The sequence below is a fragment of the Delphinapterus leucas genome, chromosome 2 (assembly GCF_059928025.1).
Source record: "Delphinapterus leucas isolate spDelLeu-1000000601 "Yukka" chromosome 2, BTC_Dleu_Yukka2, whole genome shotgun sequence".
Taxonomy (NCBI): Eukaryota; Metazoa; Chordata; class Mammalia; order Artiodactyla; family Monodontidae; genus Delphinapterus; species Delphinapterus leucas.
The window spans coordinates 560,757-588,506 of record NC_143130.1 but is presented as its reverse complement, the minus strand read 5'-3'; the positions used below and the strand labels follow the sequence as shown (position 1 = coordinate 588,506).

Genomic DNA, 27,750 nt, shown 5'->3' with positions numbered 1-27,750 from the left:
TATGCATATGTTCACACTCATCAAATTGTATACATCAAATGTGTGCAGTATTTTTGTATATCAATTATACCTCAGTAGAGTTGTGTTAAAAAAAAAGAATATATGCACAGTAAAGTCTAAGTACTGCATTAATTTTTTTTTTTATTTCAGAGGGAAATAGTGAAAAGTGATCAACCAAGCTTGGTTTATGTAAAAATTTTTTTGATACTCCCTACAGGAAGCAAACATCAGTTTACACTCTATCAGTAACATACCAAAGGTTTTAACCTCGGATACAGAGTGAAATCAGCCCAGCTCTTAAAAACAAAACAAAGACCCTGGTGCATGGAAGTTTTAATTGAATTGGTTTGGAATGGGGTCTGGGCATTGATGGTCTTTAAAATCTCCCCAGGGTATTAAAGTTGCTCACCTAGGATTGAGATTAACCGTTATAAATTCTAATCTGCAGGAGGTTTTTTGGTTTGTTTAATAGGGGGAAAATGTATCTTATGTGAATTTACCTATTCCTCATTGCTAGTGAGGTTCATAAAGTTTTTCATACGCCAAGTATCCATTGTATTGTATACCTTGCCTATTTTCCTATGTGGTTGCCTTTTGATTCTTGATGAAAATTAATCCTTTGTTTTTTATGTGCAAATAATTCCTCTCCGCTTGTCATATGTCAAAGCCAGATGACTGGCTCCCCCATTCTTTCCTCCAGTGATTGGAGATGCTTTTATCAAATATTGTCATTTCACTTTTAAGAGCTTGTTTCCAGATCTTTCTCTGTTACATTGATTTATTTGGACGTTCCCATGCTGTTTAATTACTATAGCTTTGGTATATTTTAATATTTGATTGGCCAGAGAATTTTCTTAAAATATTTTAAATTACTTTTTGCATATTTTCCATTCCAGATCATCTTGAGAATCAAATTTAAAAAAAATCTAAAAAATGCTGTTGGGATTTTGGTTGGCTTACATGAATTTGTAAATTATTTCTGGATAAATTGCAATTTTAATAACATTGAATTATCCTATTCAGGAACATGGTATGACCATTCATTTATTTAATCTTTTGTATACTTCAGTAAAACTTAATAGCTTTCCCCCCGTATATTTACAACACATTTCTTGCGAGATTCACTCATAGATATTTTTACTATTATTATTTTGCCAGTACTGGGATGGGAACTTTTATCAAATTACATATTTTGATCTGTTATTCTTAGTGTATGGAGAGTTACTCACTTTTGAATATCCAGTTACCCTCGTATCCAGTCACTTTACTGAGATATTTTTATTAATTATCATAATTATTCAGTTCATTCTTCTGAATCTTTTTAGAAAGACTATTATATTTCCTACAAATTTTTCATCATTGCAGTAACATTCCAGTAGATCATCAATTTCTGTAAATGTTCCATGGTGGTTTAAAAAGAATGTGTAGGGAATCCTTGAATTGTTCCTTACCCGTTCCTGATTTAAAAAAATAATAATAATTCTTAGCCAGCCCACAATCCAACAATCTGAGTCTAATTTCTTCTTTCTTCTGGAACAGCATCTTCTCTTTTTCCTTGGAGTTTCCTCCTGGTCTCATCTCTTGAGCCCTAGGTTTATGAGTGCTGAATTAGCATAAAATTGGCTTGCAAGTAAACCGAAGGCAAAGCAATATATTTTACTATCTTGACTTACGTGGTTCTATGCCACTCACTTGGAGCTCTGACTCTTTACCATTTCTACTCCTGAGAGATGAAGAGCATCTCTGAGCCAAGCTCTGCGCCGGGCGCCAGCCCCTCTGTCATCATTAATAAACAGTCGTTGGCAGGGTTCACGGCTCTTGCTCTATGAGTGGCATGTTTGGAGGAAAAAATGCTTAGAACATTGAAAGCCAGCTGGACGGCTGTGATGGCTGTGTCACCTCACCGGGTCTCACCCGCTGCCCCCTGACTGTAGACAGTGGGGAACAAGAGAAGGAGACCTCTGTTCCCCATTGCACCTCCGCCTGCCATCCTGTCTCACTGGGTCCGACAGGACGCCCGGAGGGATGGCCCTGTGAGCGTGCTTGCCATCGCACTGCCACCTCCTAGCTTCTGGCACCCTTTTAGGAACCGAGTTACTCGAGCACATGATGAGTCACCTCGGCCTGCCAGCCCCTTGTCCCCTGCTCCGGGTTCCTGTGGTAATCGGAGTGGTCTCACCTGTCCACGCTGGCCGGCTCCAGCCAGGGGCCTGTGCAGCCAGAGGGATCTGTAAGACTGTAGTCAGCTCCCGTTAGCCCTCTCCTTCCACCCAGACCAGCCACCCTTGAATATTTTCTGTCTGTTGTGAACTAAAGGCGAAAGTGCTCAGCCTGGCCTTTGGCCCAGCAGGTCGTGTGGCCCGCCTGGCCTCTCCGCTCACCTGGGCCGCCGGCCTCCTCCTGGCCTCACCCACGTGGCCGCACCCGCTCCTTTGAGTGCGGCCTTCCATCACGCCGGCACCTCCTCCCGTCCGGACCTCTGCCCAGGCTTCTCTCCTCAGGTGAAACTTCCCTGATGCCCCGGCTCGGTTAAAGCCCCCCGTTGTGGGTTTCCCTGGCCCTCTGCCCCTCTCCTTTATGGCACCTCTTGGACTTAAAATTTCCATTTATTGGGATGGGCTTTAAAAAATTAAAATCGCTCTTCTCCACTGAACTGTGAGTTCCATAAAAGCAAAGACCACGTCTGTTTTTGTTTACCAGGATGTCTCTAAGGCCTGGCATCGGACTCGACAAATAGTTAAGTAAATAGGAAGCAAATTTGTTGAATGAAAGAATACAGAAGTGATTTCAGGCAGCTTTCTCCCTGTTTTACTCATGAATACATGCTTCATCTTAGCTTAGTCATGTTTATTTCTTCCTTATCAGCAGTAAGGGGAGGGGATTACTCTCTATACTGGATAGGGTAATGCTTCTTTATTTCAAAGATTTTATTTAAATCCAGGAAAAACATTATTTTTTAAAATGTCCTCTATTCATCTTTTAAGAAGAAATTTTGAGAAAAGTGAGAGAAAGCAGCATTCGTCTGATCTCGGCATGTTTGAAGCGTGATCGCAACCACGGACGTTGGCCTCCTGGTCATGGAAAGGAACCTGAGCTGGTAAACTATGCTAAGGCCGGTGGAGCCTGGAGATGTCTGAGAAGCAGCAGGGGATGGACGACAGCTAGCAAAAGAATTGCATTAATTCAAGACGTAGAAAAGCTTATTGGAAGCATTCTTCAAAACCCTTCAGAAGCTAGTAAAACAATATTTTACTGCGTTTTTCTCCAGCTCTTAAAACCTCACAAATGCAAATGCGTGATAAAATGTGAAAATAAGTATTGGCAACTAATTGCATTCTCAGGGGAGATTTAATTGAAAAGGGGCATATTCGCATATTTGTACTACTTCTCTTCAGTAAGATGTTTATGGCATCTGGTCAAAGTAGAACGGACATTTGAAAATCCTTTGACATAGCTGGTATTTAAAGAATAGCAATTGGCTAACATTTGTGGCTCTGTACATTGAATATTTTGGCTCCCATCCGCTGGTATTCATTCTGAAAGATTTATAATCCTTTGGGGAGTGTGGTCAGTGACAAGAGTAGAAGTAAATCCTGAAATGTGGAAAAACTAACTTTCCCTCATAAAAAACTGTTCTAAAAAAATCCCTCAAGCCTATGAATATGTTTCCAGATTTTCAGAAAAAGCTGATGATTTACAGAAAAAAATATTTTTTCTATAAGGATCTAACTTCTTAATGATAAATGTAAATTTTCCATCATTTGGCTTCAAAATTGGCCTAGAGATAATTCAGCAAAATACAGGGCCTTACCTTTCGGGCATCAGCTGCAGTTACATGACTTTTAAAAATGTATGTCGTCAGTTGTAGCGTCAGTAATGAAATAAAACTCAAAAGGTGGAAATAGTCTACAAGAGACAAATGAAAAGCACTTGAACTGGGAAGCAAAGCTTGTGCTGAGTGTCTAAGTAGAAAAGTGCTATCATCACAGAAACTAGAATGCAGGCATAGGGGTCAAGAAGGTCCCCCATCACGTGCGACCGAGAACGTCAGGACAGAACATCCCTGTCCAGGGAGTGGCCTGGGGGGCGGAAGTGCTTTTGGACGACTTCTCACCTCCTGCTCGTGCTTGAGTCTGGAGTCACCGTCTCAAGAACCCTCTCGACCCGAGGCCCTCGGCTTCCATTTCAAACCTTTAATGTAGGAGCCCACCTCTGTTCCTGCAGGTGCCCCTGGAGGATCCTTCTGCCTCCTTTCTCCATTTAAATTCAGAAAAAGAGCCTTGTTTCCCTTATTTTCTTTGCTTTTCCTTTTTCTGTATTATTTTCCTTAAGTAATTATGGTTAGCACTTAGATTCTTCCTTATAGTGTACAAAATATCTACCTTTTTCTAAGAGGTGCTGGCATGTGGGATCCTGTGTCTGACAGCAGTGACAGAGGGTGTATAGCGTTATGTTTTAAAACCCACTGTGGGGAAATTGGTGGTGTTGAAATTTCTCTTGATATCGAGAAAAAGATGCTAAAAGCTATAAGAACAAAACTTATTATTTTAAATGTAAGTAACAGAATTAAGGCTCTGGTCATTCTAAACTTAATCTTGAATATGGAGGACAGCCTAGAGTACCCAGAGGGAAAGTTAGAATGAAAGCAGAAATGGCGCTCGTAGCATTTTTAGAGAAGTGGAAGGAATGTTCTGGAAAGGAGTTAGTAAGAAGTCTGAGCCCAAGCGTTTCCTTCTTCACTTTCTGATGCTCACCCTCTACTGATCCCACTTTAGTTTCTTATGTTAAAAGAAACATATTGTGTTGAATTCACAAAGGATTGGCATGTGCGCATTTGTGTGATGTGAAGGAGGGGGTGGGTAGCTTGAAGATAATTTCCATTTTTTGTGCTAAGTCTGTCTACCTACATACACATGTATGTAATATATAGCAATATAAAGTAATGATTTGCAAATGATAAGAAATATAATTTGAAGGTGTCTTCCCTCAAAAAAGAGAGGTTTATTCGAGGCCATTGCTCCTATGCTTTGAGGTAGAAATCCAGGGCTGTCGTTTATGAACACCTTTTACAAAAATAGTTTATTCTTGGCTCCGTTAGAAATGTTGCTTCTGTGTCTTATGAACTGTGTTGGGGACTCTTACTTACCAGCCACTCTCAGCAGCAGTAGAAGCAATGTGTACTGTGCTCTGTTCTTCAGAGGTTTTCGAAGCGTCAATGATCAGTGGACATTGCTTAAGAATTCCTGCAGTGAATTCTGAGTTAATTTCCTGGCAGGCCTGATTCACCGATCAATCATTACAAATTTTTGAATCTCTTGGATTTTTTTAAAAAGCAATTCCCCACTGCTGTTCACTTGTGGTGATTAGCTAAACAGACACTGATTTGCATGTTGGTGGGCCAGTGTTTCGTTCACAACAGTGAAACTGTCTTTCTTCTCCTTCAGTCCACCCATCGGTAGGTCCCCGGGTTTAATGGAACTACCTCCTCTTTCTCAGCCCCACGCCCTCACTCCACTTACTCTCGGTCCCAGTGTGGACGGCTGTGCTGCTTCCCACGTGGCTTTGCTTTCCCCAGGTTTTCTCTGTCCCAGACTGTTCTGTGTACACGTGTAGGAATAATTCTCAGACACGGTTTGCATTGCCGAGTACACAGTTCAGGATGCCTGTTACCTCGACATAAAACTCACGTTCCTCAGACCATCTCTCAGGGCTGGCCCCCGGCTCTATTTAATATCCTAATGCCACCTAATGTCGCAGCTGTTTAAAGCAGGCAGACCACCTTTCCGTGGTGACTCTCGGCTGCAGCAATATCTTATGACGCCCTGCGCAGCTTTCTTGGGCTTCAGCTCTGCATGATTCATTTAACAAGTTATAATCCACTCAGAGAATTTAAAAGAATTGAACATGCTGTGTATGGGGTCACACACTTCCCGGCTCATGGATTCATCACCCTTTAGCAAATTTCCATGGGAGTGTGAGCTTATTTAACCTTCCTGTGGCCTTGCGTCTTTGCAGGGAGGAAATCAGACGGCTACAGTGATCGCATTGTGTTGCATGCAAGACTTCAACCTAGCTCAAGAGACCTGCCAGCTGGCGATCAGGGATGTTGGAGGCCTTGAAGTTTTAATAAATTTACTTGAGACAGATGAAGTCAAATGTAAGGTGAGTGGCTGGCTCACAGTGGACGAGGAGCCTCGTCCACGCCTTCACCTGCTTCTCTTCTCAGTGCTGGGCGTCTGCCCTTCCTGCTGCTTGTTTCTTGTCTTTATGATTACTGACAACCCGCTTCTGCTATTAGCTATTAGCTGCTCTTGTCAACTCTCTGCTTTTCTTCCTTCTCTTTTGGCTCTTTTCCATTAGCGTGTGCTTCTTAAATGATGAACGTTTGTTTACTTAATTGAAGGAAAATGCGGGGGGATATGTGTAACACCTGGGAATAGAAACTGTTCCCTTAAAAAACTTAATTGGGGAAGGATTTTAGGTAGCTTGGAAGTTTTAAAGAATATAGCACTGGTTATGCATTAAGCACCCATTCATCTATAACTTCTTCTTCTCGTTTAGATTGGTTCGTTAAAAATCCTGAAGGAAATCAGTCATAATCCTCAAATCAGACGTAATATTGTTGACCTTGGGGGCTTGCCAGTCATGGTTAATATTCTTGACTCTCCACATAAAAGCCTGAAATGTTTGGCAGCTGAGACAATTGCGAACGTCGCCAAGTTTAGGAGAGCCTGGCAGGCGGTGAGACGCCACGGGGGCATCACCAAACTGGTGAGTAAGTGCCACTCAGGGCAGCGGGCACCCCGCCGTCCTTCCCGGCTCCTCCCGGACATCAAATAACCACTGGGCGTGCTCTGGGAATCTTCTTTTTGTGTAACGTGTCCTTGAAAATTATTTTTGTGTATTTACATTGGCAAGTAGCCAAAAAACATGTTCAACCTCACTTTTCAAAGAAATACAAATTTAAACAAATAGAAGTAATTTTTACGTATCCCATAGGTAGGGATACATTCGTGTGTGTGGGCAGCGTCGGTAAGAGGGTGGTGACTTACTTCACTCAGTCTGAAACTATCAGAACATGGTTAATTGACTGTACTCCAGTATAAAATAAAAAGTTAAAAAAAAAAAAAAAGAGAGGGTGGTGAGACCCTCTGCACTGGAACACTGTCTGGTAGCCCATGTCCTCTGCCGTGGTGACCTCACTAGGAGGAAGTGTCCTCCATGGAGACAGTCAGAGCTGCAGGCACTTACTCATCTCATTGCTACTTAGAGGAGTGACAACTGAGAACAGCATGTTTTACAGAATGAGGTTAGTAAACTAATATGCATCATATCCATGAGAAGCATCCACTGTCAGCTGTCAGTGTTGTGCTTTGGAAGTTTATATAGTAACACGGAATGTTTAATATTACATGAAATCATAACAGGATTAAAAACTGATGATACCCATGATCCCAACTTTTAAAGACCAGAGCTAACAAGTATAGAAAAATCACTTGAAATAAATACACAAAATTGTTCATCAGGGGTTTTCTCAGAAATGGCCACCAAATTTCCTTCCTACTTTTCTACATTTGCCAGTTTGTTGTGTATTACTTTTATATTCAGAAAAAATGATCATTTCAATAACTATCGCTGAAAGAAAAAAGTAGGCTCAGTGCCCCTGCCACAGCAGGAGGGATCTTTATGAAGTGCAGTATGGAAGTGCATTTGCATCCTCACTGGATCTTGAGTCGCTACCACGGCTTTTATCACGCTGGATTGTCACCACTTCCCTACTTCAAGTTCCTGAAGATGAGAGACGCGTCTTATTCATCTTAGCGTTATCCTCAGCACCTCGCCCAGGACCTCACACATACAAACAGTTAATAAATATCTATCGAATTCATATGGATTTAATGTGAGTAAGTACACAGTGAAACACGTTCAGAAATTTACTGAAAGAGGTTCTGTGTGTTCACTGTATCCACTTGTAATCTGTAGAGCACTGTACCTTATAATCATTTGCCTCAAAAACAAGGTGGACTTATGGCTGGATAGATGGGTGAATAGATAGTTAGCTATGTGATAAAGCAGACGTGGAAGAATGTTAATTATAGAATCCAGGTGGTGAGTACGTGGACGTTGCTGTATTCTTTCAGCCTTTGTGTGTGTTTGAGAATTTTCATAATAAAACGTTGGGGGGGAAAGTAGTTATTACCGTGATTATCATTGTTCTGCTTAAATAATGAAATCGTATGGTAGGCTGACATGGCTGTCCATCGAAACTACTCCATAAGAATGAAAGAACACTAACATACGTTTTTATGGACATCTTACGCGTCATGTTTAGGGCCTTGGAGTTTGGACAGTTACAGTCACGTAATCAAAATAATGACATACATTTTAATTTAATTTTAAATAATAGCAAAATTAGGAACAGGAAAGACCATTAATGGATAAACTTGAAATTGCTAGGTTGGGAACACATCTGACTTCTCAACCAGGATTGGGGATCCACTTTTGGTTGGGTACGTGCGTGGGGGGGGAGTATGTAGCACGCAGGCAAGAGTCCCCAACGAAGACTGGAAATGAGGGACATCACACAGTACAGAGATGAAGCCGTGGGCTGATTAAGGCCCCAGAGCAAGGGAACCAAGGGCAGGATCAGAGCAGGCAGGAGGGCACTGGCCACAGTGGGGTCTGGCACCTAGATGGCATTCAGGCTCTGGAGGGGCAGCTCGATAAGACTGGGCAGAAGGTGTGACGCCTGAGCAAGCAGGGAGAGTGCACCCAGGCCGGAAGCACTGCACGTCCAGGGCCGTCAGTCCCGAGGCCAGTTTACGTGCTCCTCTGTATGTAGAGCGTACTCGGTCCTTTCAGTGAAAACCATTTCAAATGCCTCTAGAGGTGTAGATCCACAGAACAAGGTGGTGGGAATACAAGTATAAATATAAATGTAAATAAATGTATGTCCCCGACCACAGTGATGTCACAGCCTCATGGTCATGGGGATGTGAGGGCAGTGGGGATATGGGCAAAAATATAAGCATAATGGTGAGTGTATTAGGTATTTCGAGGAAGTCAGTACTGGGAATAGTGGAGGAACTAAGAGGGGGTGATCAATCAACTCTACTTGGAGAAGGAGGGTCAGGAAACAAATGAACATAACGAAACACACACACACAGATACAGAGAACAGACTAGTGGTTACCACTCTGGGGAGAGTGGAGGGGGTGGGGACAGTACAGAGGATTAAAAGATACAAACTACTATGTATGAAATAAGCAACAAGGATATATTGTACGGCACAGGGAAATATAGATATTATTTTACAATAACTTTAAATGGAGTATAATCTATAGAATTATTGAATGTTGTACAGCTGGCACTAATATAATATTGTAAATCAACTAGACTTCAATGAAAAATTTAAAAACTTAAATGAATTAGTTAATTAACTAGGATAGAGAGAAAATTTTTTTAAATAATTGTTTTTTTGAAAAAAAGAGAGGCTGGAGAGAGGAGATGTCACCTTTCTTGAGTCTTGAAAGGTGAGTAGGTATCTATCAGGCAGACACATCAGGCAAAAGCATTTAAGGAAGATGAAGCCACGTTGGTAAAGGCCCAGAGCTGGGAAACAACACTGAATGTTTGGAAACTAAGTGGTGTAACGTGGCCAGACCTCGGGTGAGGTGGGCTGAGTCATGAGAGACGAAGATTGAGGGCCATGGGCATCTCACGCAGCCTTGTCCAAGAGCTATGGAGTTTGGACTTTGTACAGATAACGAGGGAATAACTAGTACATAGACAGGTACTTTTAAACCGTCTTCCCCGTGTTCAAACCCATTGTCTTGCTGTCCTGGGCCCGGTAGTTACCTGGAAGCTGTGTAAATCGTCTCCCCCCCCGCCCCGTCCTTGAGCCATAACTAATTAGACCATGAGTGTCCTCCTGATGCAAATCAGGGTCCTCTCTCCAGGAGTTTGGGGTTAGGAATCAGTGACTCAGTCCGGGCTACTGCCTTCTAAACGGTGGCTGTGGTTCAGTGGGCAGTATCCATGGGATCTGGTCTCCGGTTACGCGTGGGATTAAGACAGCTCTGGGAAGCCTGGCTTCCCTTCTTCCCCGGCCACCCTGCTGTATGCATGTAAATTGCCTCTCCCTCAAGGGCTTCAGTGACTTTGGTTACTGCTGAGAAGAGAAAGGATCCTGGCTGCTGTGCATTTGGTTTAGTTGGTTTCGGCAGTGCAGGGGGAGGGCCGTGTCCTCCAAAGAGGCCTCGTGGTTTTAAGAGCCTGGTTGGTTCGGGCCATTCAGCTCTCACTGGAAAGTTCTCCTGGCTTTAGGGAGCCTACTTTTCTGAGATACCAGGGATGAGGGTGTGCTTTACAAATCTTACTAATGTAAATGTTAGAGCTGTATTAAGAAAATACTCTCTTGGGGGGCTTAAATTCCTTGTGGGAAGGAAATGTAAAAGCTCCCAAGTCTGGAGGAAGGTGTTTCGAAGGTTCTGTCTGTTTCTTTGACTGCTGTGTGGTACGAAAGTTAATTTCTGAGAGGATTCCTACTTCTGAGGGAGGTGAGCTTGGTAGCAACCCTGCAGCGATTGCGGGGTGGGTTAAGTCTTTTTTTTTTTGAAGCCAGGCTGGCCCTAGGTTCTTTTGCAAGCTGTGACAGCCAGATATTGGAAGTCCGCCTCACACCCCAAATATATGCCAGTGACTATAGGGCACTAACTCTCACCATTAAAGACTGGGACCTTTATAGGTCAAAATCTCCTATTAGGGTGGGTGCTCCCCTAACAATGTCATCTACAGCCTGGCAGCATTAACTTTTTTTTTTTTTTTTTACATCTTTATTGGAGTATAATTGCTTTACAATGGTGTGTTAGTTTCTGCTTTATAACAAAGTGAATCAGTTATATATACACATATGTATATCTCCTCCCTCTTGCGCCTCCCTCCCTCCCACCTTCCCTATCCCACCCCAGCGTTAAGTCTTATCTCGAAGATCCCCGCTTATGTTGTATTGATCTGTTCTCGTAGGTCGCTCTGCTTGACTGTAGGCAGCATGCCACAGAACCTGCGGAGCGGAGCCTGTACGAGGCCCACGATGGGGAGGTGGCCCGCTGCGGGGCACTGGCGCTGTGGAGCTGCAGCAAGAGCTATGCGAATAAAGAAGCCATTCGTAGAGCTGGGGGCATCCCTTTGTTGGCTCGGTTACTGAAGACTTCTCATGAAAACATGCTAATCCCGGTGGTGGGGACGTTGCAGGAATGTGCCTCAGAGGTATGCAGGCCAGCTCTGCTTCCCTTGCTCTCATTCACCTTGACTTTCTTTAGCGGAAACATAACTTTTAAGGTTAACATGACTGCTAAGGAATTTTTTTTAAGAAGTCACCCTTCTATTTGAAAGAGAAGATCAAACTAATGGAAAATTAATTACATTGATACCTGGATGGTATATTTTTGAAAATGTTGACTAAATTCTCTTATTGTTATAACGGTGTGTTAAACTTGGACTATGGTGTTTATTTACTAAGAAAGTTTTTTCAGTGTAGTTATTAATAAATGTGTGAATAGACACTTATATTTATGCATATTTATGCAATATATGACTATTAAAGTTTACTTTCCTAGGAAAACTACCGAGCTGCAATCAAAGCTGAAAGGATAATCGAAACCCTGGTAAAGAAGCTAAATAGTGAAAATAAGCTGCTGCAGAAGCACTGCGCCATGGCCATCTACCAGGTACGGCGGCGCTTCCTCACGGGGTTTAAGGTGCTGTTTCATGAGGTCCCATCCTCCGGGGATGGGGCTCAGGAATCTGCATTTTTAACAAGAACCCCCTAGGGACTTTCATGCACACACAGGTCTGAGAACCACTGTCCTGTGGTAATGGCAGATGCCTTTAAATGTCAGAGAGAAATCTGCTCCAGCATGTCTGATTACTTACAATTCTGTAAGACACTCACATGTCTCTGTCTGCTAAAATGATGTAACTTTGGTGTAAAATAGCCAGGTATGTACGTGGTGCTTCTATGTCGCCTTTCATATATCCTATTCAAACACAGCGGTCTCGGGAAATCAATCTCCCACCAAGACGAGATAGATGCATGAGTGTGTGTGTGTTGTGTGCGTATTCCTGTTTTATCTTTTTATTAATTTGCTGATTTTAATCTTCATTAACTTTTTGTGGGTTACAAGTTTCATAGTATACAAAAAAAGTAGATTAGAATGGTAAAGGGGAAGAAAAGATGGCTTTGACAAGTTCATACTTGGCTGGCTACTGGCAGCACCAGCTTCTGCCTAGTTAGAGTAGATCTCCTAGAAGAATGCATCTCCAAATGTGCAAAGTGAGAGAATGTGCCAGAAAGATGGAGTCAGAGAGGGGTTCGGGTCAGTCAGCAGAGGGTCGCATGAGTTCTCTGGGGCGGCCATAACTGTACACACTGGGTGGCCTAAACAACAGCAATCTGTTTCTTCACAGTTCTGGGAGCCGGAAGTCTGAGATCAGGTGTCAGCAGGGTTGGTTCCTTCTGAGGAATCTCTCCTTGGCTTGTAGATGGATGTCTTCATGTTCCCCTGTCATTCTCCCTCTGTCTTCACATGGTCCTTCCTCTGTGCCCTAATACCCTCTTCTTAGAAGGACACCAGGCGTTCTGGATTCGAGCCCACCACAGTGATCTCATTTAACCGTTATTACCTCTGTCACATTCTGACGCACAGGGGTGAGGACCTCAGCGTCTGAGTTTTGAGGGACATAGCTCACTCGTAACAGGGATATGTAATAGTCTTTTTTATTTTTAATTTTTATATAATTTTAACGGTTACTTTTCCATTTACAGTTATTACACAATATTGGCTGTCTTCCCCGTGTTGTACATACACCCCCGAGCCTGTCTCACACCCAGAAGTCTGTGCCTCCCACCCCCCCACCCCGTGGTGCCCCTCCCTTCTCCCCACTGTAAACTACTAGTGTGTTCTCTGTATCTGTGAGTCTGCTTCTTTTATGTTATATTCACTAGTTTGCTATAGTTTTTAGATTCCACATGTAAGCAATAGCATACAGTATTTATCTTTCTCTGACGTATTTCACTCAGTACGATGCCCTCCAAGTCCATCCGTGTGCTGCAGGTGGCAGAATTGTGTTCTTTCTTATGGCTGAGTAGTATTCCATTACGTATTATATATACATGTACCACTTCTCCTATATCTATTCATCTATTGATGGACACTTAGGTTGTTTCCATTTCTTGGCAATTATAAATAGTGCTGCTGTGAACATTGGGATGCATGTATCTTTTTGAATTAGTATTTTTATTTTTGTTGGATAAATGCCCAGGAGTGGAAATGCTGGGTCATATGGTAGTTCTCCTTTTAGTTTATTGAGAAACCTCCGTACCGTTTTCCACAGTGGCTGCACCAATTTACGTTCCCACCAGCACCGTGCAAGAGTTCCCTTTGACTTGTATATATGCCTCATATGAGTATATTTTAAGGGTCAGTTAGAAATAGTGATTAATTTTTTAAAGTTGCACTTGAGCCAGAACTGAAAGTCACTAATAGCAGGTAAACGTGGCAGGTGCTGTGTGATGCATTGTGAAGAGGATTTCTCGTAGGGGCCCTCATGGATGATGCACGACATGCAGTTCATGGCCTTAGAGAACAACTGCACACAGAATAATATCAAACCTATGCTAAACTTGGCATCTTTTGGCTCTGTAAACTGGGAAGGATCATGTGTTGGGAACATCTGTGCAGCCTGTATTTATTTCAAAGGTTGACACAAGCATGTGAACCTCAGATAAACATGTCTGAATAACATATCAGTTGCTGTTGATATAACCCACTGCTCTGGGCATAGAAACTCTGTTGGGGAAATTCCTCACTTCTTAGATTTTGGGGGTCGTTAAAGATCTGACGGAATCCCCATCACTCATCTATCTACTATGTTTTCCCAAGGCTCTGGGTTACAGCACTGCAGAAATCCTCCATCCATGCATGTGGTGTTCTAGGTTCCTTGCCAACCTCTGCGTCTGTCTTGGTAGAGGCCCAGGCTACCCCAGAACTGGCTTGGGAGGATTGCCAAGTATGTAGAAACCTCTAGACATTGCCAAAACCCCGTAAAGGAAGAGCGGTCCTGTCAGACAGCTGCCAGTATAGAGACAAGAGTTGTATTTTACTTGAAGCCTCCTTCAGGAAATGCTACTCTCTGAAAAGAGGTCTCCCAGCTACTAGAATGGCAGCCTCTTTAGCAGTCACTGAAAGCTTGATACGCCTTGATCAATGCCAGCGTCTGATTTGGCTTTTGTGTAGTGTGCCGAAGATGAGGAAACCCGCGAGCTGGTTAGGCTGCATGGAGGACTCAGAGCCCTGGCTTCTCTCCTCAGTAACGCTGACAATAAGGAACGGCTGGCCGCGGTCACAGGGGCCACATGGAAATGTTCCACCAGCAAAGAGAATGTGACCAAGTAAGTGGAGGCATCCAATGTTCCGTATTAAAATATGGCCATCAAAACACATCCTTCTATTTTCATGCTATTTTATATAAAGGGTTGATTCTAATGCTACTCCTGTAGTTTTCAAAGCTGTACATTTTGGACTAAGTTGGCAGAATTAAGGGATTCTTCCCATCCCACCATCCGACAATGGTTTTTGTGCCTCAGTAGGAGAAAGGGGGTGCTGACATAAGCTCCCTGTGCCAATGGACTCTTTTGCATGTGGGCAGCCATGTAAATGAGAAGTATCCCTGATATTTCCTGCAGAGACCTATCAAGGTGAGGGAATGAATTTCCCACAGAATCTTTAGAAATGGAAGTGGTTTTATTCTTTTTCTTTTGCTAAAGATAAATGAGTCAGCTAAATGCCAGCTAACCATGTTAGTCTTAAAGCGTGGTCATTTTCAAAAACGATTTCATTGAATTTTAAAGTATTTGTAAACTTTATGACCATTTGATTGATTTTAATCTTTGAATTTATCTTTTTGTATATTTTTAGAGTTTACACACTCTGTGATGGGTGTTCTGGGGCAACTCTTTCCCGTTTCAGGGTGGTGACTTTCTTTAACAAGAAATTCACATGTTCTGTTTAACACACACGAAGGTTTATTTTGCTTTGTTCGTGTAAAGTAATTCCTGTAACCTGAGGGAAAACCCTTAGCACAGTGGGGTTGTCGGCGCCCAGATTTGGAAGCAGCTGTAGTGCCTTACGGGCTGTACAGTTCAGCACTTAAGGGCACAGAAGGCCGGTTGTGGAGGTCGACTTCACTGTTTACCAAGCCTCACATTAGCCTTTTGACAGCGGGGTTGTAACAGCATCCATACCACAGGGTGGCCGTAAAGATGGAATGAGCATACGGTCGGCATTTAGTAAATTTTAGCTATCAGTACTATCACTAACATTATTATCAGCTAACTTTATACCCAAAATAATACTGTTCGCCTCTTTTCCTCCCTTCCCACCCTCTTTGGCTTGCGGTGAACTTAGATTTCGGGAATACAAAGCCATTGAAGCCTTGGTGGGACTTTTAACGGACCAGCCGGAAGAAGTGCTCGTGAATGTAGTTGGTGCGTTGGGAGAGTGTTGCCGAGAGCCTGAGGGCAGAGTCACCGTCCGCAAACGTGGTGGCGTCCAGCCACTCGTGGACCTCCTCGTGGGAACAAACCGAGCTCTACTTGTCAATGTCACAAAAGCGATCGGTGCTTGTGCAGTAGAGCCCGAGAGTATGACGTAAGTGGCCCTGAAGGCTTTTATTTGGGAGAGTTAGGGGAACATTGGAGAGTACGGAATGGTGTCATCTCTTGGAACTGGTGTGCACAAGTGACGGAAAAGTGAAATGTGCCCACATAGAAATAACACGGCGTGACCAAATCATGAATTACGGAGGCACATTGTTCCCTCGGATGAGCTGGAGGGTTTTGATTAAAATAGCCAGTAATCAATCAAAACAGTGGGGGAATTATCATTAGGGGAATCATCTATACTTTATAGATACTGATAACGATAATATAATAATACAACTGACAAAAAGAGAAGGGTGGATGAGTAGGTGTGCAAATTCTATCTTGCAATAAATAAATCAATAGATAGTATTTAAAACATAATTTTATCTATCTGTCCATCCATCCATCCATCCATTTATCTATATCTATCTCTTTCTTTTTTAAAACATATTTATCCATTTATTTTGGCTGCTCTGGGTCTTCGTTGTGGCACACGGGGTCTCTGTTGCAGCGTGTGAGACTTTTAGTTGCAGCACACGGGCTTCTTAGTTGCAGCATGCATGAGGGATCTAGTTCCCTGACCAGGGATCGAACCTGGGCCCCCTGCATTGGGAGCGTGGAGTCTTACCCACTGCGCCACCAGGGAAGTCCCATTTATCGATCTCTCTTACCTATCCATACATCCTTTTATCTAGCTGTAGGCATAAAGAGATAGCTGGAATAATTTATATTAGCTGTTAACAATTATTATTTCTGGATGGTAGGATTTGGGATATTTTCTACTTTCTTTTTTATATTTTCTATACAATTTGTATGATGAATATGTATCATCTTTAAAAAAATTAAAGTTCTTGTTTAGTACCTTGCACAATATCGTTTTATTCTGAACAGTAGTGTATAATGGTTAAGAGTATAGATTCTGGAACCATTGCCTGGAATGCCAGTCTCACCACTTACCAACTATGTTTCCTTCAGGAAGTCATTAAACTACTTGGTGCCTTGGCTACCAAATATATAAAATGCGGACAGTCATGGTACCAATCTCACTGAGTTGTTGTAATGATTGAGTGAATTAATATATGTAAAATGCTTGATACATGATAGTGCTAGGTAAATGTTGGCTAGTATCGTTCACATAGCAATAGCTTTAATGAACAACAATTTAAACCAATAATGCATAAATACAAAAAAAAGTCAAAGGGTCCAGTATCTGTACTCATCTATAGATGAGTCCATTCTGTGTTTCTAGCTTTTTTAAAATAATTAATTAATTTTTGGCTGTGTTGGGTCTTTTTTGCTGCACACGGGCTTTCTCTAGTTGCAGTGAGCAGGGGCTACTCTTCATTGCAGTGCGTGGGCTTCTCATTGCAGTGGCTTCTCTTGTTGCGGAACACAGGCTCTAGGCACACGAGCTTCAGTAGTTGTGGCACATGGGCTCAGTAGTTGTGGCTCATGAGCTCTAGAGCGCAGGCTCAGTAGTTGTGGCACACGGGCTTAGTTGCTCTGCGGCATGTGGGATCTTCCCAGACCAGGGCTCGAACCCGTGTCCCCTGCATTGGCGGGCGGATTCTTAACCACTGCGCCACCAGGGAAGTCCCCTGTGTTTCTCTTGTATCAGATTACTCATGTTATTTAACTTGCTATAAATCGAGAACAAGAGGACCCTAAATGGGGTCCTCTCGGCTGCAGTCAAGGAGCTTTGAGGGTGTGGCATAGGCATGTCAATAGGCAATTATAATTCGGGCCTTTGTGCATCATGCTAAGTTTGAATTTTGCTTTAAAGTCAATTGAAGGTTTTTAAAGGGTTTTAAGTATAACCTGAAACAGAGAAGCTTGTTTAGGAGATCACTGCCGGCCAGAGGTGAAGGTGGTTTAAACTAAGCCTGTGGAATATATTATACTAAAGAACAAAAAAAAATGACAGAGTAGAGAGAAATAAAGGGAGAGAATGGATAAGACCAAGTGAGTGAATGAACATGAGTTGTGAAGAAGAGGGGGGAGTCATGAGGGATATTTAGCTTTCTGACTTGGGTGGCTAGATGGATAATTGTAGCACTTGCTGTTATAGGGAAGATAGCTGGAGGACTGGTGGGGGCAGAATGAACTTCACTAGGGGAGAAACAAAGTCAGTTTGTCCGTAGTGATATATTCATTGTCTAACCCAGTCCCAGGCTCAGGGTAGGCACTCAGCAAAAAGTTATTGTACACTAAATGAATGACGAGTTCAGTTACGTTGGGTACACATTGAGGTTCTCATGGGACGTCTCTGTGGTGATGGCAACTAGCCAATTGGATATTCATTCATGTCTAAAGCTTAGGATAGAATGTGGGCTGGGCATATAGCATTATGAGTATTTGGTAACTTAAGTGATGAGTATATGTGAGATTGTGAGGAAGAGAAAGAAAGGGAAATGAGAAGGACAAAAACAGAGTTCTGTTGCATCCAATCTTTGAAGGAGAATGAATGGACCAGAGAAGAGGTGCCTATAAAGAAACGCAGAAGGGACAGCCAGAGTTGTGAGGGAAGCCAGAAGAGTGAGTTACTGAAGAAACAAAGGGAAGAGAGTGTTTAAGGAGAGAAAGTGATCAAAAGTGTCAAATTCTATGACAAAGCCTCATAAGATAGACTAAACTGTTCCTTCTTGTGTGACACGGAGGTTGATGAATCCTTTTGTGCTTGTGTGAATATGGTTTTCCCACAGATGGTTTTAGAAACACACAAAGTCAGTTTTAGAAAACAGTGTTTTGAGGTTGGTAAGAACCCAAACAGCGTTACATCTGGCATCATATATCAGACATGGCTCTTATTGCTAGATTTGCAGGATTTCTTGAGTCTTCAAGCTTTAAGTTAAATGGTAAGGAAATGAGAAATAACTTTGCCTTGTGTAAGGCTTAAGTAATTCATAGGTTAGGAACTCGTTTTAATGATAAGCAGTCTTATGTTTTAATGATATGTCTGTGGCTGTGGCTAAAACGTAGGTGGCACGTGAGGATGAACGTACATACTCAGAGCAGAGTTTTATTAACTCTGTGTGCTAGTATGCACAGTTTTCTTCCCGTATCTATTTCTCAGTAAGAATAAGAAACATCGTAATAATAACAGTTTGGCTACTGAGTCAAAAATGATTTTTAAGACAACAATGATTTCATAAAACTCTACTGACTTTTCTCAGTACATCGGAATACTGCTTTTAAAGACTCAGTATAAACAGTTTCATATTAATTATACCCTTCCTGAGGAACTAACATGGAGCAACAGGTATCCCAACGTAGTAGGTTCATGAAAAAGTAGATTTATTCATGCTGAATTTTCTTTTCTTTTTGACTTTTTAATGTCTATTTGATACGTACAGAATTCATCTGGAGGTAATTTGGCCTTCAAGTATATAAAAATCACATCAACATTGCAAAAAACAGTTAACGCTTGTGTTTTGAGGAGTGTAACTTTCTCATAAAATACTATAACATTTCAAACAATTAAAAAGTATTCATGCTGAAAACTTAAATATCTAAAATCCCTTTTCCACACCTCAGGATCTTTACTTTCTTTTAAACTTTTTTTTAATTTTTATTTTTTAATTGAAGCATAGTTGATTTACAATGTTGTGTTAGTTTCAGGTGTACAGCAAAGTGATTCATATATGTATATTCTTTTTCAGATTCTTTTCCCATATAGGTTATTACAAAATATCGAGTATAGTTCCCTGTGCTATACAGTAGGTCCTTGCTGATGATCTATTTTTATATATAGTAGTGTGTATATGTTAATCCCAAACTCCTAATTTATCCCTCCCCTCCTTTCCCCTTTGGTAATCACAAGTTTGTTTTCTATGTCTGTGAGACTGTTTCTGTTTTATAAATATAAGTTCATTTGTATCATTTTTTTAGATTCCACATATAAGCAATATCATATGATATTTGTCTTTCTCTGTCTGACTCACTTCACTCAGTATGACAATGTCTGGGTCCATCCATGTTGCCTCAAATGGCATTATTTCATTCTTTTTTATGGCTGAGTAGCATTCCATCGTATACATGTGCCACATCTTCTTTATCTATTCATCCATCGATGGATATTTAGGTTGCTTCCATGTCCTGGCTATTGTAAATAGTGCTACTATGAACATAGGGGTGCATGTATCTTTTCGAATTAGAGTTTTCTCTGGGTGTATACCCAGGAGTGGAATTGCTGGACCATATGCTAACTCTATTTTTAGTTTTTTAAGGAACCTCCATCCTGTTCTCCACAGTGGCTGCACCAATTTACATTCCCACCAACTTAACTTTTATTTTGAAATAGCGTAAGACTTACAGAAAAGTTGCAAAAGTATAGAGTGCACGGTACAGAGTTCCCATATACCCTTCACCCAGCTTCCCTTAACATCCTACATAACCATGGTGAAATTATAGAAACTTTTCATTTGTTGAAGTCTAGTTTTTTTAATTTGAAGATTGTTGTATGTGGATTTCGTGCAGTTTTGTTCAGTTCATTCCTAAGTATTTAATCTTCCTTGTTGGTGGTATAAATGGTTTTTTACTGCCATTATGTGCTTCAGTTGATTGTCTCTATGACCACTATTGAATTTTGTGTATTAATTCTCTATGCTGCTACCTAATGGAATTCTCTTATTGTTTGAGTTCACTTTATTGTTGATTCTCTAGCACAATTGTTGACGTACTACAGCACATGGGCCAAATCCTGTTTTTGTAAATAAAGTTTTATTGGAACATACTCACACTCATTGATTTATATATTGTCTTTGGTGGCTTCTATGTTACAATGACAGAGTTGATAGTTGCTACAGAGACCAAATAACCCACAAAGACATACTTACTACCTGGCCTTTACAAAAAAAATTGCTGAACCCTGCTCCAGGATATTCCCAAGAAAGCTTTATTTCTTCTTTATAAATTCTTATTCTTTAGATTGATTTCTCTTGTCTAATTTCATTAGCTAATTCCCTACTGCAGTGTTAAATAGTAATGGAGATAGCTTCTTTGCCTTGTTCCTGACTTTAGCAGAAATGCCTCTAGTGGTGTTCTATTATGTAAAATAATGTCTTGAGGACTAAAGTATATATGTTTTATCATATTTAAAAAAATCTCTCAATTTCTATTTTTAAAGAGTGTTTTTAAAATCAGGAATAGGGGGCTTCCCTGGTGGCGCAGTGGTTGAGAGTCCGCCTGCTGATGCAGGGGACACGGGCTCGTGCCCCGGTCCGGGAAGATCCCACGTGCCGCGGAGCGGCTGGGCCTGTGAGCCATGGCCGCTGAGCCTGCGCGTCCGGAGCCTGTGCTCCGCAACAGGAGACGCCACGATAGTGAGAGGCCCACGTACTGCATTAAAAAAAAAAAAAAAAAAATCAGAAATAGGCATTGAATTTTGTCAAATCCCTCTTTAAGCATTTATGGAGATTATGCTCCGAATACTCCATTATGATTTTTTCCCTTATATCTATCAATATATTGAATAATATTAATGGGTTCCCAAACACTGGACCAACCGTGCATTCTGGGAACAAGTTTCACTTGGTTATGATGTACTATTTTCTTAATGTGGTGTAGGATTCTGTTTGCTAATCTTACTTAGTATTTTTGTAATGATATCCTTGAATTATATTGGTCTGTGGTTTTCTTTTCCTTCCTTTCTTTTTTTTTTTACAACTATCTTTATCAAATTTAGGTATCAATGTTATACCTGTTTCACAAAAGGAATTAGGAAGTTTTCTTTCATTTCAATACTCTGGAATAATTTATTGAGCAATGGGACCATCTAGGCTTTAAAGTTTTGATAGAATTATACTGTGCAGTCATTTGGACCTACTGTGTGTGTGTGTTCTTTACTGGTTTTCTCTAGTTCTATGAAATCTAATCTATGCATTGGGGTCAATTTTGGCAATCTGCATTTCCTTATAAAATGATCAATTTCATTTAGATCATCAAATTTATTTAAACAGTGTCTTATGATTTTTAAATTTTGTCTCATTTCAATGGTTGTTTTCCGCTTGTCATTTTATATTTGTGTATGTGAGCTTTCTCCTGTTTTTTCCATGATCGTTATCTAGTATAGTTTCTCTATTTTGATTTTTTTCTGAAAAAATTTTATTAATTAGATATACTGTTCTTTTATTCTCTACCTCATAAATTTCTTTTATATTTATTCCATGTTGCCTTTTTTGGGTTTATTTTGTAACTATTTTTCTAATTTATTTGAACTGAGAAGATACTTATTTTTATTCTTTTTTTTACTTTCTTTTTTTGGCTGTGCCATGCAGCTTGTGGGATCCTAATTCCCTGACCAGGGATCGAACTCGGGGCCCCTGCAGTGGAAGCATGGAGTCCTAACCACTGGACTGCCCGGGAATTCCCTCTTTTTTTAATAATAAAAATATTTTGTCCTATGAGTTTTTCTTTGACACTTCTTTAAATGTCCCTTGTACATTCTGATACGTAGTGATTTCATTATCATTATTTTTAGGAAGTTCTTTAATTTCAGTTTATATTTTCCCTTTAGGCCAGGTGTTGTTTAATAGAATTTTTTTTTAATTCCACAAAGAGGAACCTTTTTATTTTTTGTTTTTGTTAGATATTTCTTACTATGTTGCAGTTTAGTCAGTGTTTTATTTCCACTTTTTATGGAACTCACTGGTGTTTTCTTTATGACTCAATATAAGATGAATTTTTACAAAGCATCTATAGGTGCTTGGGGTGAAGATGTATCCTCTTTCAAAAGAGTGTAGAGTTTGATGTATATATATATATATATATATATATATATTTAAAATAAATTTCTTTCTTTTTTTGGCTGTGTTTGGTCTTCGTTGCTACACGTGGGCTTTCTCTAGTTGTGGCGAGTGGGGGCTACTCTTCATTGCGGTGCGTGGCCTTCTCATTGCAGTGGCTTCTCTTGTTGTGGAGCACAGGCTCTAGGCATGAGGGCTTCAGTAGCTGTGGCACGTGGGTTCAGTAGTTGTGGCTCGTGGGCTCTAGAGCGCAGGCTCAGTAGTTGTGGCACACGGGCTTAGTTGCTCCACGGCATGTGGGATCTTTCCGGACCAGGGCTTGAACCCGTGTCAGCTGCACTGGCAGGTGGATTCTTAACCACTGTGCCACCAGGGAAGTCCTGATGTGTATTCTTAAGATCTATTTTATTAAGTTATGTAAGCCTTCTATCTCTACTTATTATTTTTCATGCATTTGATCTGTCTCATACTGAAAATGGTGTATTAAAATTATTAGTGTGCTTCTACCTATGTCTTCTTACAACTCATGTAGTTTTTGCTTCTTAAAGGCAGGCAGTATATTATTTGGTGCATAAATGTTTCTAATCATTGTGAATTGTGGATTTTAATTTTTCAAGAGCTCTTCTTTGTCATGTTTAATGAGTTTTGGCTTGATATTTCTACTTTGTTATAAGGATCTTTACCCCTGCTTTCACAGTTTTTCCATTTTCCTGGAATATCTTGGTCTACCTTTTATCTTTAGTCTTCGTTGAACCACTTTCTTTTAGGTGTGCCCTTTCATACAGTATATAGATGGGTCTTGCTTTGTATGCCAAGCTAAAAATATTTTTAATAAGTGAGCTAAACCCATTCACACTCATTGATATTTGGTCTCAACAATGTCATAATATTTTATACTTATTCATATTCTTTTATATTTGCTCTTCTCTGTAAGATTTGTAATCTTTGCTCTTTAATTTTTTTTTGGCGTTTTTTAGAAAAGTTTGCATTTTTGTTTCATTCTAGTCACTGTCTTTGTACCTGTACATTTTTCTAATGCTTGCTTTCTCCTTTCTGTTATGTAGTTATTTGCTATTTAGTTTCTCAGTTCTTGCTGCTATCTTTTAATTCCCACCCATTGTCTATATAGTAATCAATGGGCTTATTTCACTTTTCTCTTTTCCTCTTCCTTATCCTCTCCACTTTAAAGTGCATTGTTTCTACTTTGTCATAACATGTAAAATTGGAACATTATTATTCTACCCTTGACCCTGCCCCTGTTTTAATCTAGACCAGCAAACATATATACACATATACTTATTACCAGTTTTTGCTGCAGTTTTACAGTCAGAGTTTAATTTTTGGAGCTCATCCCCTAGTAGAATCTTCAAAAAGGGCTCATGGGTACAGAATTCCCTACGTTTTTATATGTTTAAAGTACCTTTCTTTTTTTCAGCTTTATATAGGTATAATTGACAGATTTAAACATCATGTATATTTAAGGTGTATGACATGGTGTTCTGATATAAGTATACTTTGTGGGATGATTACAACAACCGAGCTAATTAACCTCATCTCACAAAGATACTTTTTTTTTTGGTGTATGGCAAGAACACTTAAAAGCTGCTCTGTTAGCAAATTTCAAGTATACAATACATTATTATTAATACAGTTACCATGCTGGGCACTAGGTCTCTAAAGCTTATCCATCTTATAACTGAAACTTCGTACCCTTTGACCAGCATCTCCCCATCTCCTCCACTCCCAGCCCCTTCACCATTCGAATCACTGTTTCTCTAAGTTCAACTGTTTTAGACTCTACCTGTAAGTGATTTCACGCAATATTTGACTTTCTGTGTCTGGCTTATTTCATTTAGCATGATGTCTTTCAAGTTCACCCATGTACAAATGGCAGGATTTCTTTCTGTTTTAAGGCTGAATAATATTTCATTGTATAAATATACCACAACTTCTTTATCCATTCATCTGTCAGTGGACACTTAGGTTGTTTCCATATCTTGGCTATTGTAAATAATTCTATAATAAACATAAGAGCACAGATATCTTCTCTAGCTACTGAATTCAGTTCCTTTGGATATATACCCATAAAAATGGGATTACTATATCAAATGATAGTTATATTTTCAATTTTTTGAGGAACCTCCATACTGTTTTCCATAATGACTATACCAATTTACATTCCCACCAACAGTGTGCAAGGATTTCCTTTTCTCCACTTCTTGCCAATATTTTTAATCTCTTGCCTTTTCAGTAACAGCCTTTCCAATGAGGAGTGAGGCAATATCTCACTGTAGTTTTGATTTGGATTTCCCTGATGATTTGTGCTGTTGAGCAATTCTTCATATACCTGTTGGCCATTTGCATGTCTTCTTTGGAGAAATGTCTGTTCAGTTCCTTTGCCCATTTTTAAATTGAGTTATTTATTTATTTTTTTGCCATTGAGTTGTATGAATTCCTTATGTATTTTGAATATTAACTTCATATCAAATGTATGGCTTGCATATATTTTCTCCTGTTCCATAGCTTGCCTTTTCATTTTGTTGATTGTTTCTTTTGCTGTGCAGAAACACATGTTTATGTCTAGTGAAGCTATTTTCCTATAAATACTCAGAGGACAGCTTTGCTAGATATAAAATTCTTGGTTCCCACTTTCTTTCTTGAATTAAAAAAATTCTGCTCCATTGTTGTCTTACTTCATACCTTTTTTGGGAAAATTCTGATGTTAGTCGAATTCATGTTTCTTTGTGAGTTATTTGATCTTTTCATTTGGAGGGCATGAGAACTTTTTCTTTACCTTTATAATCTAATACTTTTACTAGGTTTATCTTAGAGTTGATTGCTAACCATTTGGTTAACCTGAAATATAACTAATACAGGAAAATCAGGATAAATGCTTTTCTTTTCCTTTTGAAAAAGTCAAATTTCAGATATATGAGTTGTCAGGAACCCTAGCAAATGCCAATAGTGATAATAAGGGCTGTTTTTCAGACTTTTTAGGAACTTGTAGATCCTCATGATTTATTTGTCTCTCCTGTGCCTTTAATACAAAATTCCCGGCATACATGATTCAAAACATGCTAAAATTCTAGTGTCCTAAGTTTTTCTTTGCTTCAGAATAACCTTAAACCTAAAGGTCAGCTTTTAAATATAAGTGCCTGACTACAAAAGAATTAATTTTCATGTTCTTTAGAAAATAATCAAGAAAAAATGTTTCTATTAATATTCTGTAAATGCCCAAGATTCTAAGAAGTTTTACATGACAGTTAAATAATATACTAATTTCCTACAATTTATCCTGTAAAATATTTTCCTTCCACACATTGTAAAACAAACATTTGCTGAACTGATTGTTACATAGTCCAGTGTTATGTGATCATGTAATGAAAGACTCTTTTATAAAACATATACACAAGGATAGAATTAAAACTTACCATGGAATCTGTAACTCTAAATTTCCTGTCTTCTGTGGTTTAAACATAATTATGTTGCATTTACATAGTTGTTGTTTTTTTTAACATTGGGTTTATTTGTTCTTTTTAAAAGGGGGGAAAAAATAAAGCTATGCTTGTTTGCATACAAAAGAGATTTAATCTCTTTGTGGCTGCCCAGAAATTTCATTTACCACGAAACCAGTCCTTGTGACATTTTAGGGTTTATGTAAGATATAAAATAGAATATATGTTTTATATGTTTGTATCAATAAGAACATTTTTCCTTCTGTTATTTGTTTTTCATCTGTATACTTTTAAAAGCATATGGATTTAACTGAGATACTGAAATGCCAAATGAAAATTAATTATGTGAATAATTTAATCTTCTGAATCTTAGTTTTCTCATTTTAAAGCAAGCTCTGGGGATGTTTAATTTGAGGATTATTTGGATTTTATTTATCCACATTATATATCTCATCCATCCAGGTGTGATGTGTGCTTAGCTCCATAGCTGAACAAATTGGCTTTTCAGTAACATTTCCTGTGTGTGACAGTAAGTGTGTGTGTGAGTGTGTGTGTTTATTGTGTGTGTGTGTTTATAGTGTGTGTGTTTATAGTGTGTGAGAGTGTGTGTGTGTTTATAGTGTGTGTGAGTGTGTGTGTTAATAGTGTGTGTGAGTGTGTGTGTGTTTATAGTGTGTGAGAGTGTGTGTGTTTATAGTGTGAGTGTGTTTATAGTGTGTGAGAGTGTGTTTATAGTGTGTGTGAGTGTGTTTATAGTGTGTGTGAGAGTGTGTGTGTTTATAGTGTGTGTGTTTATAGTGTGTGTGAGAGTGTGTGTGTGTGTGTGAGTGTGTGTGTGTGAGAGTGTGTGTGTTTATAGTGAAGTTAAAACACATTTTTAAAGCTTCTAATTTGTGAAATATAATATACATAAAGGAAGATGCATGACGTAAACATACAGCTTAGTAAATTCTTGAAAAGGGAGGACTCATGTACCTGCCACCCAAGCCAAGAAGCAGAATACCATCATCACCCTACAAACACCCGGGCTGCCTGTCCTATCACAGCCCCCCAGTGCCCACTGCCCTGCAGTCTGGGGAGAGCCCCTCTCTTGCCTTTTATGGTAATTCATATCTTACTCTGTTTTCATCATTTTATATTTGAGAATGCCTCCCTAAATAGTTTTATTTCTATTTGGAAACAAATGGAAGCATATAATATGTGTTGGTTTTTGTCTGAAATTTTTTGTTCAAAATTATAGGTTATTTTAACACTTAATTGCTCAGTTTGATGCGTTTTAGCAATTGTATACACTCATATAACCACCAACCAAAAGAAGATATAAAACATGTCCTTCACCCAAGAAAGTGCACTCATGCTATTTTCCAGTCAATCCCCACTCCCACCCCAAGCAACCACTTTCTGATTTCCATCACTATAGATTAGTTTTGCCCTGTTTTGGGATTGGAATTTCTGAGTCATAGGGTAGAAGTTTAACTTTATTAGAAACATCCAAATAGTATACAAAAGTGGTTGTACAATTTTACATTCCCATTGGTGCCAACATTTAATGTTGCTCTTTTTTCTTTTTAATTTAGCCTTTCTAACAGTAAAAGTGTATGTCATTGTAGATTTCATTTGCATTCCCCTGATAACTAATGATGTTGAATAACTTTCCATGTGCTTATTTCGTGTATATATGTTATTTTGTAGTCTCTTCAAGTTTTTTGTCCATTTTAAATTTGGATTGTTTATCTTTTTTGGCAATTTGAAGAAGTTCTTCACATATTCTGGATACAAATCCATTGTTCGATTTATGTGCTGTGGAATGATTTTTCCCAGTCAGTATTAAGGCTGTCTTTTCAGCAGA

The 27,750-nt window shown here is 39.8% G+C and overlaps 1 protein-coding gene across 4 annotated transcripts in view; it reads left to right on the top strand.

Annotated features, from left to right (window-relative positions):
* Positions 1–27,750, top strand: part of ODAD2 (outer dynein arm docking complex subunit 2) — a 200,514-nt gene that overhangs the window by 51,451 nt on the left and 121,313 nt on the right. For all 4 annotated transcript variants that reach the window (XM_022580690.3, XM_089906303.1, XM_089906304.1 and 1 more), the window contains 6 exons: positions 6,016–6,162; positions 6,562–6,771; positions 11,026–11,268; positions 11,619–11,729; positions 14,298–14,452; positions 15,468–15,710. In XM_022580690.3, the coding sequence (XP_022436398.2) occupies positions 6,016–6,162; positions 6,562–6,771; positions 11,026–11,268; positions 11,619–11,729; positions 14,298–14,452; positions 15,468–15,710 (1,109 nt within the window). The remainder of the gene's footprint in view (positions 1–6,015; positions 6,163–6,561; positions 6,772–11,025; positions 11,269–11,618; positions 11,730–14,297; positions 14,453–15,467; positions 15,711–27,750) is intronic.